Raw genomic sequence first — 17151 nt, 5'->3', positions numbered from 1 at the left:
TGGGAACCTGCACCTACATGGGAGAACTGCATGCAGTTCTGGGCTCCTGGCTTTAGCCTGGCCCAGGCCATTGTGACCTTTTGGGAAGTGAACCAGTGGATGAAGATCTCTGTCTCTCCTTCTCTATGTAAGTCTGCCTTTCAAATAAATAAATGGATCTTAAAAGAAAAAAAAAATGAAGCCTAAGCATGGTTGTGAATCAGTGGCACATCTCTGTGCATGTGGCCCTCTTCTCTGCAGCTCCCAGATCCCTTTCATGTTCAGTGGCTTCCTTACATCAGTCAGGACACTTCTACGGGAAGAATGCTTTCTCATTCAATTTTTGAAAATTTCTTTTTATTTATTTTCATCTTTTACTCGAAAGGTAGACAGACACAGACATCTTCTCTCTACTGGTTCACTCCCCAAATGCACACAACAGCTGGGACTTGGACAGACCAAAGCCAGGAGCCGGGAACTCCATCAGGGTCTCCCACTTGGGTGGCAGGGATGCGTATGCTTGCGTCATCACCTGCTGCCTCCCAGGAGGCATATCAGCAGGGAGTGAGAACTGAAGATGAGCGGGGACTCATACCCAATACGGGTTCCAGCAGCTCTCCAATATGGGATGTGGTCTGCCGAGAGGCCAGTTATCCACGGCACCAAACGCCTTCCCCACCTCTTTCCATGATAGAGGAGCCTTGGATGCCATGGAGCTGGATGGAGAGAGCTTTGAGAGAGGGCATATGGCGAGTCTGGCCCTAGCTAAACAGGACTCAGAGGAAAATGAACAAGTGGGCTGGGCTGTATGACCGCTGAGTGTGTGTGTGTGTGTGTGAGTGTGAGAGAGTGTGTGAATGTGAGTGATGTGTGGACAGAAGTCTCAGGACCCCACCTTCCTTAAGCGGGTGAGAGAGGAAAAGCAGCGTGTGACCTTGAGCACATTACTTGATTTATTTCCTTATCTGTAAAACAATCAGACACTTTGGCTTTGCTGCAAGGATGAGAGGTGATTCACATAAATTTCCTACAGCCCATGAAATTATATTTGATGCAGAAAATGTGTCAGCTGCAAAAATCCTGGGATTCTTCCCTCTGTGAAGTGGGCAACCTTGATCCACTCCTCCTTAAACAAGAATAAACAGCAGCAAGAGCCAGACACCAGCAACAGAGTTGATTATGCACAACAGTTTGAGGAGTTCCAGGCCCTGGTCGTAGCCTTCCCTGGTCAGAAAACTCACCCTCCACCCACAACCGAAGTGAGGGATTAAAGGCTGCAACTCAAGTTACACCACGGCTACTATATCCTCATTCTTGATGAATCATTTCAGCGCCCGAATTGGGCACGATGTGGTTTGGATCCGAATCTTACATAGAAAAAACCCCACAATTAAAATAAGACAAGTTCAGAAAATGTCATTCTGACAGACAGAAAGATAGCAAGGCCTTAAGTGGCTATGAGACGGGGAAGGGATCTGTCTAATAACCCAAATGAAATGGAATTATCTAAGAATCAGTGAGGGAGCCTTGGAGCAGATGCTCTTTCTGCAGGGGAAAGTCAGGTGCCTGGACCAAACCTGCAAGGTCTCCTGGTTGCCTAGCAGCAAGGGAGCCCGGTAGGGCAGGGATGGGGAGTACTGGGAAGGTGGTTCCCGGGCTGGCGCAGGAGAGGACAGACTTCTCAGGGGCAGAAGAGGCCCTGTTCCAGCAGTGCTGACTGAGACGAGCCCTCACCGTTTCCATCTTTGGGGAATGCAAGCTGGCTTGATCTCACAGTGGGTTTCAGTTCTACACATCCGTTGGGTTTTTAAGCCATCCCCAACCCAGGAAAATCAGTCCCTTTTGTCCCACTCCTTTTATCATCAAACCCAAAGCATGTATCAGTAGAAACACTGTGCTATAAACTACAACTGCTGACAATCCCCCCTGAGTTACAGATTTGCATGAAAATCAGCCTCTGGGCCAATTAAATCTCAATGAAATTGTTGCTTCTGTGAAGCCCCCATTCCCCACCTAGCCTGTCCCTGTGGCACCGGGAAGCCAAGGGCTAGGTCTGCCTCCTTACTCAAAGGCACGCCAGGAAGAAGGGAGTTCCCGGCACCTGCCTGTCCAACTCTGCTCTACTTGGTAAATTCTGTTCAGCATGAACAGGTCATCCTGGCCTCAACTTCCCCCAAGCCATCCCTGCTTGTGTCTTTAAGGCACACCAGCTCCTCCGTGTAAGGCTCTCCGCTCATATGAATTATTTTAGTTATTCTTATCATTCAGAAGAAGGCTATGTATCAAAGCCCACCCCTGCCCAGCCATTCAGCCCAGAGCCGCTGAGAGGCAGGGACCGGGGCAGAGCCCAGGGGACATCAGGGATTCTGGTCATCCGGGTCACACTTAAGCATGATTTTCACCCCCAGTCCTCTCTTGGTTGTTTCAAAGGCCTCAAGAGCTTTCTCCAGAGGAAACCTATGAGTGACTAAGGGCTTTACATTCACAGACTTGGACGCAAGCATGGAAATTGCTACTGGCCACCTGTAAAAAGGAAAAAGAAAAAAAAATCACAAACGTTATAATCAGCTTTCAGGGAGAAAAGAGCCAGGCCCCCAAAACTACCAGGGTTGGCTCAGCCATATTTACTTATGGCACTGCTGTTCGGCAAGGCCAAGTTTACAGCCCAGCCGCGGAGGTCACAACAGCCTTTGGCCTTGCAGTTGGCTTACAGGTGCGGAGCCTGACTGCAATTGTCCCCTCTCCTCCCTCCTGCCCCTCTGCCTGGATCCCCCTATTAGGGAGGCCACTGGGAAGGAGGCCCTGCAGTCTGAGGAAGGGCAGCCCCAGCTGAGCCACTCGCACCCACTGGTGCTCCGTGATGGGCCTGGAGTTATAGCCTCTAAAGCTGAGGGCGACAGTGGGGACAGAGGGACCTCACAGGGAGAGGGGAGCTGCAGAATGTGGGAGGGGTCAGTTAAACCGCCCCTTCTCCCCAGGGTGGGACTTGATTTTTTACTGTTGTCCTCCTCTTCCCCTTTAAAGGGGAAAGTGGAGACAGGGTCACTTCAGGACATGGAGAAGAGAGCAGGCGGGGGTGGGGGGGTGGGAGGGAGGATGTGGGGCGGAGACTCAGCGAGAGTTGCCTCTAAATCCCCTCCCTCCTGCAGAGGAGTAGGTGTTCTCCCTCTGGATCCCTATCATATCGCGTGGCCGTCCCTGCGGCCAGGGAGTGCCCCTCATGAATAAACAGGCAGCAACTCTTGGTCCCAGAGGCCACACAGGGCCTGCCCTGGTCCTGCTGGCGGCTGGCCAGCCAGCTCACCCACAGCACACTCACGTGTTGCAGTATCGAAACACGCCCTTGATATCCACCTCCCGCAGGGCGGCGTGCACCAGTGGTATGGTGGTCATGTCGGAGCCCAGCCCCACAAGCACCAGGGTCCCACCAGAGCGCGTGGCCTAGGGAGGAGGCAGAAACAGGAGAACTCAGAAGAAAGCGTAGACCTCCCGCTTCCTGTAACCTATCAGTCCCTCTGAGCCTGGCAGGTGGGACCCCAGAGATCCCAGGCAACACGATCCTTGCTGGCTGCTGAACTCTTCCATGTGGGGACTAAACCCAGCGGTGCAGCAGAGTGGATGTTATCTTCTTCAAAGTTCCTGAAATAATGCACTTGCCCTAGGCCAGTGCTGTGATGCAGCAGGTTAAGTGGTGGCGGCCTGCCAGGCTCCTCGTGGGTGAGAAAGGATGAGGGTAGGAGATGGCCTGGCACTAGGGAGGGCCCTGTGAGCAGCCTGGTGTGCTTCGACTGAAGCGGCAGCATCACTCACAAGCCGCCTGGGACATGCTGCTGCCCCCCTTAGAAAAGTGGGACAGACATGTCGAGGATGAGAGAGAGCCACAGGACACTCTCGATTGGGAAGTTTTCCAGGAACATGGTTTCACCCTCAGCACTTCTTCTATCTGGAGATGAAGGGGGCTCCTCCCAAGCTGCCGGAGGTCGCCCGTGCGGAGCTGGAGCTGACTTGTGGAGCTAGCGCAGGTGCTTACCCAGCGCCTGGTAGACACCTGCACGCAGCAGTGCCTAGAACCCAGGGCTTGTTCTCTTTCCCCTCCTTTTTCTCATACTTGGCCTCTTTTTTTTTTTTTTTTTTTTTTTTTTTTTTTTTTTTTTTTGACAGGCAGAGTGGACAGTGAGAGAGAGAGACAGAGAGAAAGGTCTTCCTTTTGCCGTTGGTTCACCCTCCAATGGCCACCGCGGCCGGCGCGCTGCGACCGGTGCACCGCGCTGATCCGATGGCAGGAACCAGGAGCCAGGTGCTTTTCCTGGTCTCCCATGGGGTGCAGGGCCCAAGCACCTGGGCCATCCTCCACTGCACTCCCGGGCCACAGCAGAGAGCTGGCCTGGAAGAGGGGCAACCGGGACAGAATCCGGCGCCCCGACCGGGACTAGAACCCGGTGTGCCAGCGCCGCAAGGCGGAGGATTAGCCTAGTGAGCCGCAGCGCCAGCCCATACTTGGCCTCTTGATGCCACTCCCTCCCCCCACCCCAGCTCCCTGCCAGGTTCCCAGGAATTGCTGGGGGGCTGCTCAGGGGCAGGTCAGGCTAGCACGGGAGAGAGCAGAGCAGTAGCCAACGTCCACCCTGAGAAGCCTGCTCACTTGGTGACTAACCCGCATCACAGCTGTCACTGGGCTCCATGCCTCAAAGACTGCAATTTCTCCTCAATAAACAAGAAGCGGGGCTGGTGCTGTGGCATAGTGGGTAAAGCTGCCGTTTGGGACACCAGCATCCCATATAGGAGTCAGTTTGAGTCCTGGCTGCGCCACTTCTGATCCAGCTCCCTACTAATGTGCCTGGGAAAGCAGCAGAAGATGGCCTAAGTGCTTGGGCACCTGCATTCAAGTGGGAGACCCAGAAGAAGCTCCTGGCTTCAGGTCTGGTATAGCTCCAGGCAGTGCAGCCTTTCGGGGAGTGAACCAGTGGATGGAAAATCTTTCTCTCTGTCCTGTCCTCTCTCTCTCTGTAACTCCAACTATCAAATAAAATAAATCTTTTTTTTTTTTAAAGACCACCAAGATAAGGCTTTCCTGCACTCCCCAAGAGCACAGTCCCCAGTCCTTGTTCCTCCTGTGGTCTTTCTGTCAAGATTCCTACTTTTATGGCCACAGATAGGATCTTGAAAGCAGCTCCATCCTAAAGGTCTGGCAGGTGACAGTTTTCAAGTCCCAAGCTTGTCTGTTATCTTGTTTGAACTCTATGCTGCCTCAGTGAAGACAAAGGCGGATGTTACTACCTCGCAGGGGGCACATCTAAGACAACAGAGATGCCAGGAGATGAACCTGTCCTGCCTGGGGGCCAGACAGCAAGTCAGTGAGCTCCTCGCTTCTGCCCTGTGCCCTCTCCCCCACCGGCAGGCTGCCCCGGGCTCACTCACGTAGATGCCCGCCTGGATGGCGGCCTCTGCCCCCGTGCACTCGATGGTCACGTCTGGCTTATGCCCCAGCAGCCCTTCCACTTTGCTGGCCACTTCCTTAGGGCTCTCCTTGGAGATCTGGAGGACGAAATCGGCCCCGACTTCCTTGGCCATGGACAGCCGAGAAGCAGACAGATCTGAAGGTGAACAGAGTTTCTTTCAAACTAAGAAAGCGGATGATGGGTTAGGAAGAGAGTAAAGTGGAGGGGCAGGATCTGATGGCAGCAAAGCTCGGGGAAGTAGGTTGTGTCGCTGTGCCCAACACATGGGCTCCTCGCACCCTTACTGCCCCATAGCCCAGGCAGCTACACACACACACACTCCCAGATCAACCTCTCCTCACACAAAACACAGATGCACACCCTCCTACATGCTGCACAGTGCTTGCCTGCACACGCTCTCATAGCATTCCACACTTTCCCAGAAAACCTCTCCTCACACATTCATACTCACATATTCATACTCACATCCCTCCATGCCTCCCACCCAAACCACACAGCACCTCACACACCTTTCCCTCCTGAGATCCAACAGATCCAGGGCAGAACCTCCTCTTAGGACCAAGGGGCCAATACAGGCAGCTGAGGCCCACATACAAAATTCCACTCCCCTCTTCACAAGAGCGCCTTGTTCTGAGCTCTCAGCGGCTCATGCCTGGGTGGGCTTTTCAGCCCTGGACACCGGAGACAAGACAGGAGCTCTTCAGAAACCCAGTAGCTCAGAAAGCAAGTAGGTCTCATGTCCCAGGCCCAGACTACGAGCCCAGCTATTTCCCCCGGAAGGAACTTTAAGAAGAAAGCCTCTTACCAGTCACCACTACCTGACCCGCTCCCATGGCCTTGGCCACGAGCAAAGTGAGCAGCCCGACTGGTCCTAAACAAAGCAGAAGATGGGGGATGTTTGTGAATTGTTATTGTTTTTCAAGATTTGGTTATTCATTCATTCATTCTTTCATTTGAAAGGCAGAGTGACAGAGAGAAAGAGAAAGAGAGAAAGACTTTCCATCCGCTGGTTTGTTCCCCAAATGCCTGGAACAGCCAGGACTGGGGCAGAGTGAAGCCAGGAGCCAGGAACTCAGTCTGGATCTTCCACATGGTGGCAGGAACCCAAGTCTTTGGCCATCATTTCTGCTTCCTAGGTGAATTAGCAGGAAGCTGACTAGACGCAGAGCAGCCAGGACCCAGTACCAGGCACTCCATAGGACGTAGGCATCCCAAGGGGCAGCTTAACCCACTGCACTCCAGTGCCCACCCTGTGTTTGTGAATTATTAGACATCAGCCCTCCCCTTTGTCCAGGCCACAGACAGGAACCATATCTTTCTTGTGCCCCTAGAACCTATCCCAGTGCCATGCACACAATGAGACATTAACAGCTACTGTTGACGCCGGCGCCGCAGCTCAATAGGCTAATCCTCCACCTTGTGGCGCCGGCACACCGGGTTCTAGTCCCGGTCAGGGTGCCAGGTTCTGTCCCGGTTGCCCCTCTTCCAGGCCAGCTCTCTGCTGTGGCCAGGGAGTGCAGTGGAGGATGGCCCAGGTGCTTGGGCCCTGCACCCACATGGGAGACCAGGAGAAGCACCTGGCTCCTGCCATCGGATCAGCGCAGTGCACTGGCTGCAGCGTGCCGGCTGTGGCGGCCACTGGAGGGTGAACCAACAGCAAAGGAAGACCTTTCTCTCTGTCTCTCTCTCTCTCACTGTCCACTCTGCCTGTCAAAAAAATTGTAAAAAATAAATAAAAATTTTAAAAAAAAACAGCTGCTGTTGAGACCAGAAGTGAGCAAATGCACAGAGAATTGTTTATGGGAAATACTTGGAGCTCGGTTCTGTTTCTCCTGGGGCACTTCTTGGAGCTAAACTCAAAGAACCAGAGGGTCGAAGGAAGCGTGCACTTTGTTAGTGAATAAGGAGTCTCGGGGAGTCCAGATGCTTTCCCGTGTGACCCCACCTTCCTGAGAACCCACCACTGCACTCCAAGGAGACACACACTCTTCCCGGGGATCTCTGAGGCTCAGCCTGAGGGGGCGGTATCCTCAAGTGAGCTGGCTCCCTGGGTTGACCCTGTTGCTCAAGCGGCTCCAAGATTCTCAGGTGCCCGAGATCACCCGCTTCCCTGCGGTGTCTACAGGCCATGCCCACTTACGGGGAGCAGGAAAATGGCCTTCCACAAGCTGGAGCAGGCCCCTCCCTCCTGGTCCTCAGAAGCAGCACCCCTGCCAACACCTGGTTCTGGACTTGTGTCCTCCACAATTGTGAGGCCCTGCGTTTCTGTTACCTAAGCCACAACATCAAAAAACCTGCGCCCCCCCAAATGAGGCAATGCAGAATCTCTGAGGGGGTTTGCTTTTTGCACATGCTCCTTTAAAAACAATTTTGTGAGTTCCTCTAGAAAGTTAAACACTGGGCCGGCGCTGCGGCTCAATAGGCTAATCCGCCTGTGGTGCTGGCACACCAGGTTCTAGTCCCTGGGAGACCAGGAGAAGCACCTGGCTCCAGGCTTCAGATCAGCGCGGTGCGCCAGCCACAGCGTGCTGGCTGCAGAGGCCATTGGAGGGGTGAACCAATGGCAAAGGAAGACCTTTCTCTCTGTTTCTCTCTTTCACTGTCCACTCTGCCTGTCCAAAAAAAAAAAAAAAAGTCAAACACTGGAAAATAATACCTGAAATGTCCAAAAAAGGGTGACTAGTTAACTAAACTGTAGGGGGATATTACAGTTTTTAAAAATGATGTCATAACTCTGCTACAGCATGGGAAAATTCACAATATTTTGATTTTTTTTTTCAAAAAGAATAGGCAAAAAGAGCATATTTAGGGCCTGGTGCTGTGGCACAGTGGGTTAAAGCCCTGGCCTGAAGTACCGACATCCCATATGGGTGCCGGTTCTAGTCCCGGCTGCTCCTCTTCCAATCCAGCTCTCTGCTATGACCTAGGAAAGCAGTAGAAGATGGCCCAAGTCCTTGGGCTCCTTCACCCCTGTGTGAGACTGGGAAGAAGCTCCTGGCTCCCGGCTTCGGATCAGCGCAGCTCCGGCTGTTGAGGCCATCTGGGGAGTGAACCATCGGATGGAAGACCTCTCTCTCTCTCTCTCTCTCTCTGCCTCTCCTCTCTCTGTGCAACTCTGACTTTCAAATAAATAAATCTTAAAAAAAGAGCATATTTAGTATAGTCTCATTAAAAAAAAAACAAAATGAAAAGATTCTGCACTAAAATGTTAAGTGGTTCTTTCAGGCTAGTAGGAATTCTGTGTGTGTGTGTGCATGTGCATATATGTATGCACGTGTGTGTGGTGTATATGTAGCTTGTTTTCCTTTTCTATGGCAAATGATTATTTGTGCAGATTTTTTTTTTTTTTTTGACAGGCAGAGTGGACAGTGAGAGAGAGAGAGACAGAAAGGTCTTCCTTTTGCCATTGGTTCACCCTCCAATGGCCGCCGCGGCCAGCGCACTGCACTGATCCAATGGCAGGAGCCAGGTGCTTCTCCTGGTCTCCCATGGGGTGCAGGGCCCAAGCACTTGGGCCATCCTCCACTGCACTCCCGGGCCACAGCAGAGAGCTGGCCTGGAAGAGGGGCAACCGGGACAGAATCTGGAGCCCCGACCGGGACTAGAACCCGGTGTGCCGGCGCCGCAAGGCGGAGGATTAGCCTAGTGAGCCGTGGCGCCGGCCTATTTGTGCAGATTTTAAAAGACCCCATGTCCTGAGTCCTGCAGCCTGCTGGCTCCCTGGGGCAAATCCGCTCTTCTCCCATCACTTCTCTGCAGAGAGCCCTGCCAGGGCAAGTCACTCCCACATGTGCACGAGAAAGGCCAGATCATAGCCACCAAAAGGGGAGATGCTGTCTGGATCCCCGGCCTGAGTTGGACCGAGGCTGCTGGGCTTGGTTCTGGGGGGCTGGAAGCAGGGAGCAGGAGACGGCAGGGAGCTGCAGCCCCACTGGAGGCAGAGCGCAGGCTCGCTGGCCAGGAGAATGGGCCCCGCCTCCCTTGTGGATACGACGAGGCAGTCATTGCTCTGGTATGATTTAAAGTTCCAAAATTTGCCCTCCTCCCTTTACTCCCAACAAATACTGCCCTAGCTTCTTGGGAGGAGTTCAGAAACAATCACAAGACTCGTGTTTTGAGAGAACAAGAGAGGTAGGCGTTTGGCCTGGCGGTGAAGGCGCTGGTTAGGATGCCTGCATTCCCCGTCAGAGTGCCTGCATCTGAGTTCCAGCCCAGGCTCCTAATTCCAGATTCCTGCAGATGCAGTGGTCGTGGCTCAGGTAGTTGGGTTCCTACCACCCATGCGGGAGAGCCAGTCTGTGTTCCCAGCTCCGTGGCTTCTGCCCTGCCCCAGCTCTGGACATCAGCTGCCATTCGGAGGATGAACCAGCAGAATGTCTCTCTCTCTCTCAAATGGAGAAATAAATAAGCAAATAAAGAGGCAAAAGGATTACATTGCCCAGGAAATGTAGCATTAGTCGCTGTCATGTTGCAGATATTTATTTAGCCAAGTACTGATCATGGAGGGAATGGGACTCTATAACCCTCCCCTACCCAGAGAGGTTCTAGACCAATCGCAGTCCTTGGAGGGGGGATGAAATGAGAAGAGGGGTCCCTGTGTCCCCAGTGAATGAACTCATAACCAAAGTGTCATCTCCTTACCGGCTCCGCACACAAGGACACTGTTCCCCAGGGTGACGCCACCTCGCCGGCAGGCATGGATCCCCACAGACATCGGCTCAATGAGGGCTCCTTCCTCAAAGGTGACACTGTCAGGAAGCCTGCAGAGTCATTCGGCACCGGTTAGGTCTAGGGGGTTGACTGTATCATATTGTGCACTCACAAGGTCACAGTAACAATAACAGTTGAGATTCATTGAGCATTTACTTAGGTGCACTAAGCAAACTGCATCTTCACGCAAATCCTTGGGGCAGTTCTGTGGCAGGTACCACCACTCCAGTTTTACAGGTGAGGAGACTGAGGGTTGGAGGGTTAAATGACTTATCCCCCAAGGTTCAAAGCTAGGGAGGGGCTCAAAGGGTCCACATTAGAAGTCAGACATACTTGGGTTCCAGTACCCACGTGCATCACCCCTATCTGAAAATGGTTTTCTCGGAGGAAATCAGTTCAGGGAATGTGAATATGTTTTCTCCAATGTGCCAGCCAAGCTAAGGGGTGGGGCGGTTGGCATCAATCAATGAGAAGTTCATTTAACCAGAGGCTGGCTGGCTGCATTCCAGCATCTCATGGCTTCTCCCTGTGGCAGCACTTCTGCCTCAGCCATCCACAACTGCACAGGTGCCACTCTGTTTCCCTGTCCCCCAGAGGACATCTTCCAGGAGAGCCACACCTGATGACAGCAGCTGCCTGGCTCCCCTGGGAATGGTTAGGACGGACCTGTCCCACACAGCTGATTAAACGCTGTGTCACATTCACCACGGGTTCTTGGTTTTTACTTCTGAGCCTCCTGGCATCTCAGCCCCATCAACAGGCCCACTGGAGGATGACAGTAAACATTTGCAGAAGGCTTTACGGATTAGAGAGCTTTCTCGCCCGTTATCTCATTTAATCCTCGGGATAGCCCGGCCAGGCAGGAAGGGCAGGCTTTATTTTTACCTTTCTTTTGCAGAGGAGGAAACAGAATGTCAGTGACATTGAGAGATTCGCCCAAGGTTACCAGGCTGGCAAACAGAACTTAAACCCGGGTCTCTGATTCCATGGCGTCTGCCTGGCTCACCTCAGCTGCCTCTTGGTACAAGCAGCTCTGTAGCTAATATCCAAACTCTGCAAGTTCCTCAGTGCCCAGGATTCATCCAGAGCCCTCAGCACCTTTGGATGCAGGCACAGAAAAACCCTCTGGTTCCAGAAGGGAAGGTGGCATCCCAGCCTTGTGCCTGTGCTCACAGTGCCACTGTGCCCAATCCTTAGCTGAACAAATCACGAGGCCCATGGTCGCCACCACCACGCTGCTTCTCTCCTCCCCACTCCCCTCCCCGTCCACTCCTCCCACCCCCGCCCGCTCCTGTGCTCTGACTGTTGTCCACACCTCTTCTATTCACCACCCCACAGGCATCAAGTCTGCAAAGGGGAACAGGTTCCAAGTGAAATAATGAGGAGCCACGACTCTCTCAGAGACCCCAGCAAGCACTCTCAGACATGCCTGTCCCTTCACATCTAGGCCTCCCTCTGAGCTCAGAATGGCCCTGAGCTGGGTAGGGGTGGGGGGATGGGATCCTTAGTTGGGAAATGAGTGAGCCCCACACCTCCCCTCTTTATTCTCTTCAGAATAAGAACATCCGGGAGAGATGGGATTGGGGATGGGGATGGGAATACTCAAAGTTTCCTCCCAGCCTTAGCCTTTTAAGACTTTATAACCCCCAGAGAATGACAAGGCAGCTTGGCTCAGGGGTAAGCAAAGGGGGACCGAGGGCGATCAAGTAGCCCGGGGGGAAGCAGGGAAATGGAAAGAAAACAGATGAGTGGGAAAATACAGCAGCCGTGGCTGTGCAGGAATCCTCTAAAACACATCAGAGGGGAGGGCCACAGCCCAGGCCAGAAAGGACCCTTGAAAGAAAGGAGGGGCAGGAGGCAGAGTACACAGCCCCCAGGGACCCCCCTCAGCCCCTCCACCACCCTCTGCCATTCCTTACACATCACCTCAACCTCAGCACTAGGCCAGATCCTGCACATCCATCCCCCAGACCATAAGACCATGGCTATGACACATCTCGGTGCTCATGCCGAGTGCTTTCTCTTCGAATCGTATTCACAAGTCTGAGAGGGAGGTGCTGTGATCACCTCCATTTGACAGGCCAGGATTTTGAAGTTATGCCTGTATAATTTAAGGAACTTGCTCAAGGGCTCACAGTTGGTAAGTGGCAGAGCCCACTGGTTAGTCTTGAGTTCTGCTTCTATGATGTTCTGCCTTCCTTGAAAATGTGGTTTGGCGCCTTGACTTGGAAAGGGCCCAGGAAAAGATGAGCTGATCCAGGAAGCATTAGTTGAAATGCAGGCTCTGTCCAGATAACCTGCTTTCTTCTAGAACAGGCTTGGCTGTTGACTTAAACTCATCGCAAGGTCTCTGGCCTGCGACTGCTCTCAAGGCTTCCAGTGGGCACTAGAAAAACCCAAATCTGTCACCCTGCCCCTGTGGCTGGCATCTGGCTTCCACTGGCCAAGGCACTGGTGGGGCCAGGCTGAGGTGGAAACAAAATGCACTTGGGCCAGGTGAGAGGGGAGCGGCACATCAGCATCCCGTGCAGAAGGGGCAACACTGGGCTTCTCCCTGACACAACTTCTCACCTCAAGACCATCGCAGGCACGAGCTGGGGTGGGGCAGTGGGCACAGGGCAGGTTCCCAGTTGACTCCTAGTTCTGCTCTGTACCTCAATTAGCCTCTTTCTGCCCCAGTCAACCCTTGCATTAAACTGCAGTCAGAGCGCCCACCTCACCATTATTCTTGGGAAGGTTAAATAAGATAAGGCATGCAAAGTGCTTATTGGTACAAGGGCAGGTACTTAGTAGTCATAATTGTGACTTACATGCATTGCCTTATTTAATCTTCTAGTGATTAAATGAAACCGAAGCAGGGGAGGGGAGGGTTAAGTCACTCCCGCAACGTTACTTGCTAGGAGGGATTGGGCCCCATCCCAGCCTGCGTGCCCTGGGCCACACTTGCATGTCAGTTGCTGTTGTGATTGTTTGCTGTTCTCAAGGTCATCGAGAACAACACCTTTCTGGTGGTTGTGGTGGAAACCAATAACAGAAGATAAGACAGGACGAGTTCTCTCTCCAGAACAGCTGGAGGGAAGGGAGGGAGTGATTTCAGCAAGAATTTCCTGTTGTCGCTATAGATGAGGGAAAGTCAGACTGGAAGACTAAAACCAAGCACTGCGGGTCAGGCTTAGTCCTAGTATGGCTACCCTCACTGAATGCCACCAAGAAGGGCAGGCCTGACAGGTGAAGCCTTATGTTTACAGTCATGAGCCGAGGGGCTGGCACTGTGGTTAAACCACTGCTTGACAGCATCTCACGTGATTGCCGATCCGAATCCTAGTTGCTCTGCTTCTGATCCAGCTCCCTGCTAATGGCTTGGGAAAGCAGTGGGACAAGGCACAAGTGCTTGGGCCCCTACCACCCACACGGGAGACCCAGATGAAGTTCCTGGCTCCTGGCTTTGGCCTGGCCCAGCCTTGGCCATTGTGGCCACCTGGGGAGTGAACCAGCAGATGGAAGACCTCTTTGTCTCTGTCTTGTAACTCTTCCTTTCAAATAAATAAATCTTCTTTAAAAATTATGAACTAGGCCGGCGCCGAGGCTCAATAGGATAATCCTCTGCCTGCGGCTCCGGCACACCGGGTTCTAGTCCCGGTCAGGGCGCTGGATTCTGTTCCAGTTGCCCCTCTTCCAGGCCAGTTCTCTGCTGTGGCCCGGGAGTGCAGTGGAGGATGGCCCAAGTGCTTGGGCCCTGCACCCCATGAGAGACCAGGAGAAGCACCTGGCTCCTGCCTTCGGATCGGTGTGGTGCACGGGCCACAGTGCACCAGCTGTGGTGGCCATTGGAGGGTGAACCAACAGCAAAGGAAGACCTTTCTCTCTCTCTCTCTCACTGTCCACTCTGCCTGTCAAAAAAAAAAAAAAAATTATGAACTAATGGGGCAGGTGCCGTGGCTCACTTGGTTAATCCTCCGCCTGCAGTGCCGGCATCCCATATGGGCGCCGGGTACTAGTCCCGGTTGCTCCTCTTCCACTCCAGCTCTCTGCTGTGGCCCGGGAAGGCAGTGGGGGATGGCCCAGGTGCTTGGGCCCTGCACCCTCATGGGAGACCAGGAGGAAGCACCTGGCTCCTGGCTTTGGATCGGCGCAGTGCTGGCCGTAGCAGCCATTTGGAGGGTGAACCAAGGGAAGGAAGACCTTTCTCTCTGTCTCTCTCTCTCACTGTCTAACTCTGCCTGTTAAAAATTGATTAATTAATTAATTAATTAAAAAAAGAAAAAAAATATGAACTAAAAAGAATGTAGAAATCACTATGGGAAACTAGAAGAAAGGTCACTAAACAAAAGGAGGGAGAGAGGTCCAGCAGCATGCTGGGGCCACAGGCACTGACTTGTAACAGAAGTTTGCATTGTGTTTGTAGAAGCGGCAGAGGTTCCCGTCATCAGGGGGTGTGGCACAGAAGAAGATGGTGGGCGACAGGTTGTAGCGGCCGGCCTTGCAGTATTCATCATTTTCTCGGACGGCGCCAGGCTCGATGGCAACACGATCACCTGGAGAGGAAAACTAAGACATGACCGAGCCCAAGAGTGGAAGCAGAGCCTGCCTCCTCCTTGGCCTGGTTCCTGGTTTTCTGATCTTTGAAAACAAGAGCCAGGGCAGAGGCGCTGTGAAGGCATGCAGGCTCGTGGGCAGGGCCTGGGGACAGAACAATGCAGCTGCTGAGCCGCCCTCCTCCTTGGGGACCCGGGTGTCCGAGGCAAGCCCAGCATATCGGTGCATCCAAGGGAGAGCAGATGCAGCTCCAACTTGGGGAAAGGATCAGCCCACATCCCTGCAGACTGCCAGGTTGCACCTGCTCTTTTCTAACTCGTGTGAAAAGCCACCGCTGCCCTCTGGCTCCACAGTCACTTCCCAGCTTGGGAAGCACAGAAGCAGGCCCATCTGCAAGCCAGGCCAGGTCTGGTTCTCCTTCTCAAACTGAAGCAAAAGAGGAGTTTATCTGGGGTTTGCACATCTTTTTTTCTTTGTCTGTTGTGAAAATATGGAGAAGGGCTCTACAGAGCTGAGACTCATAATCATGGCACGTTTGAAGTTCAGTCTGGCTGTGTTTAGGCAATAAGCTAGGAGTCAGCTGCTTCCTGGTTAGCAGAATCTCAAAGGCCGAGCACCTGTAGAAGCCTCAGACTCCAGTACGGAAAATAATATGCAAGGCTTGTCACACTCCACACCTCACTACCCCTGCTTGGAAATAGCCTGAGCATTGCTCTCTTGTTTTGTTTTGTTTTTCCTTTATGAAAATTTCCCAATATACAGCAAAGTTCAAAGAATTGTACGGTGAAATGCAGCTACCCCTCCCCCCCCACCTAGATTCTTCAGGGAATTTTAGCTGTGTTGGCTTCGTCTTGTATCTCTCCACCCAACCCTCTGTCCCATCTGCCCGTGTCTCCCCCAGCCATCAATGCATCTTCTTTCCTGATGCATTTCAAAGTAGGCTGTAGGCATCAGTACATTTCACCCTACAACACGTCAACCTGTACATCAGCAACTAGAGCTCAATCTTTGTTTACAGCTTTTTTTTTTAAGGTAAACTTTTGACATAAGGAAATGCCCAAGTCTTAAGTGGACCAGTGGATGAATTTTGATAAATGCATTTACTTGTGTAACACATCAAGACACAGAACATCACTACTACCTCAGAAATTAAATTCCTTTGTGTGTCCCTTCAGTCAATTTCACCTCTACACACACACACACACACACACACATACAAACACACACAGGCAACCAATGTTCTGTGGTTTTTTTCACCATAGCTTAGTACTATCTGTTCTAGAACATCATGGAATTAAACACAATGCACATATTTGCATCTGGCTTCTTTCCCTCATCCTCATGTTCTCCGGTTACTCCATGTTGTGATGCTATCAACAATCCATTCTTTTTTATGGCTGCATAGTGCTCCATTGTGAGTAGCCCACAGTTAGCTCAGCCACTCTCCTACTGATAGACAACTGTTTCCAGTTTCCTAATTTTGTTTGCTTTTTTTTTTAAAGCATATCTTGCCTTCTCATCTTGGACAAGTGTGCCTTGGGGTTAATGAATGTTCTGCTCCATATTTTATTTCTCCATGGTGCCTTGTGTTATGCTAGAGAAATGTTTACTGCTAAACATAGAATTTATGACTGGGGGGGACAAAACGATGGGACACCAGTGTTACTAGCATCTTAGAAGGGCATTGCTGGCCAGCGCCGCAGCTCACTAGGCTAATCCTCCGCCTTGCGGCGCCGGCACACTGGGTTCTAGTCCCGGTCCGGGCGCCGGATTCTGTCCCAGTTGCCCCTCTTCCAGGCCAGCTCTCTGCTGTGGCCAGGGAGTGCAGTGGAGGATGGCCCAAGTACTTGGGCCCTGCACCCCATGGGAGACCAGCGCAGTGCGCCGGCCGTGGCAGCCATTGGAGGGTGAACCAATGGCAAAGGAAGACCTTTCTCTCTGTCTCTCTCTCTCTCTCACTGTCCACTCTGCCTGTAAAAAAAAAAGGGGGGGGGCATTGCTTACTGGTGACAACTGTCCTAGGATGTGACAAATGAACGCTGTTGGTCAGAGAGTAGTCTATTATGCTGTAAAGGAAAGGGAGAAAGGAATGAACAATTCAAGGCAAGTGGTCACCCTGAGGCTCGGGGACGGTGCAGATGGTCTTGATGCCAGCACCCAGCCCTGCTCAGAACTCCAGCAGGCGGCCTCCATGCTTGCAAATCAAGAGCAGACTTGCAGGAGGTTTTATACTGCAGGCGTTGCAACATGCCAGCGTTCTAGCTGGATTTTAACTCCGCCTGAACGTGAGCAGTGACTCACACCAGCTAATCAGAGGCTGTGCTAGAAACCCCAGTGGAGCCTCCTGCCTGAGCTGAGGTGCCAGCTCCACAGCAAGGAGGAGAAAGCTGCCCCGCTGGCAGCCAGGAACAAAGCTGGGGACCGATGATGGCTGAAGGAGAGGGAGGCAGTGCCCTGCAGGGCCCCT

The 17151-nt window shown here is 52.6% G+C and overlaps 1 protein-coding gene across 1 annotated transcript in view; it reads right to left on the bottom strand.

Annotated features, from left to right (window-relative positions):
* Positions 1 to 909: 909 nt before the first annotated feature.
* Positions 910 to 17151, bottom strand: part of SORD (sorbitol dehydrogenase) — a 32950-nt gene continuing 16708 nt past the window's right edge. The window contains exons 4-9 of the mRNA XM_008269076.5: positions 14524 to 14683; positions 10080 to 10198; positions 6244 to 6309; positions 5398 to 5573; positions 3299 to 3420; positions 910 to 2502 (exon numbers count right to left, since the gene is read on the bottom strand). Coding sequence (XP_008267298.3) covers positions 2337 to 2502; positions 3299 to 3420; positions 5398 to 5573; positions 6244 to 6309; positions 10080 to 10198; positions 14524 to 14683 — 809 coding nt within the window. The 3' untranslated portion in view covers positions 910 to 2336. The remainder of the gene's footprint in view (positions 2503 to 3298; positions 3421 to 5397; positions 5574 to 6243; positions 6310 to 10079; positions 10199 to 14523; positions 14684 to 17151) is intronic.

Source organism: Oryctolagus cuniculus, chromosome 12, assembly GCF_051225735.1.
Source record: "Oryctolagus cuniculus isolate XC-2025 breed Fujian yellow rabbit chromosome 12, ASM5122573v1, whole genome shotgun sequence".
NCBI classification, from domain to species: Eukaryota; Metazoa; Chordata; class Mammalia; order Lagomorpha; family Leporidae; genus Oryctolagus; species Oryctolagus cuniculus.
Note: the sequence above shows the minus strand (reverse complement) of the source record. Positions and strands in the feature narration are given on the sequence as shown.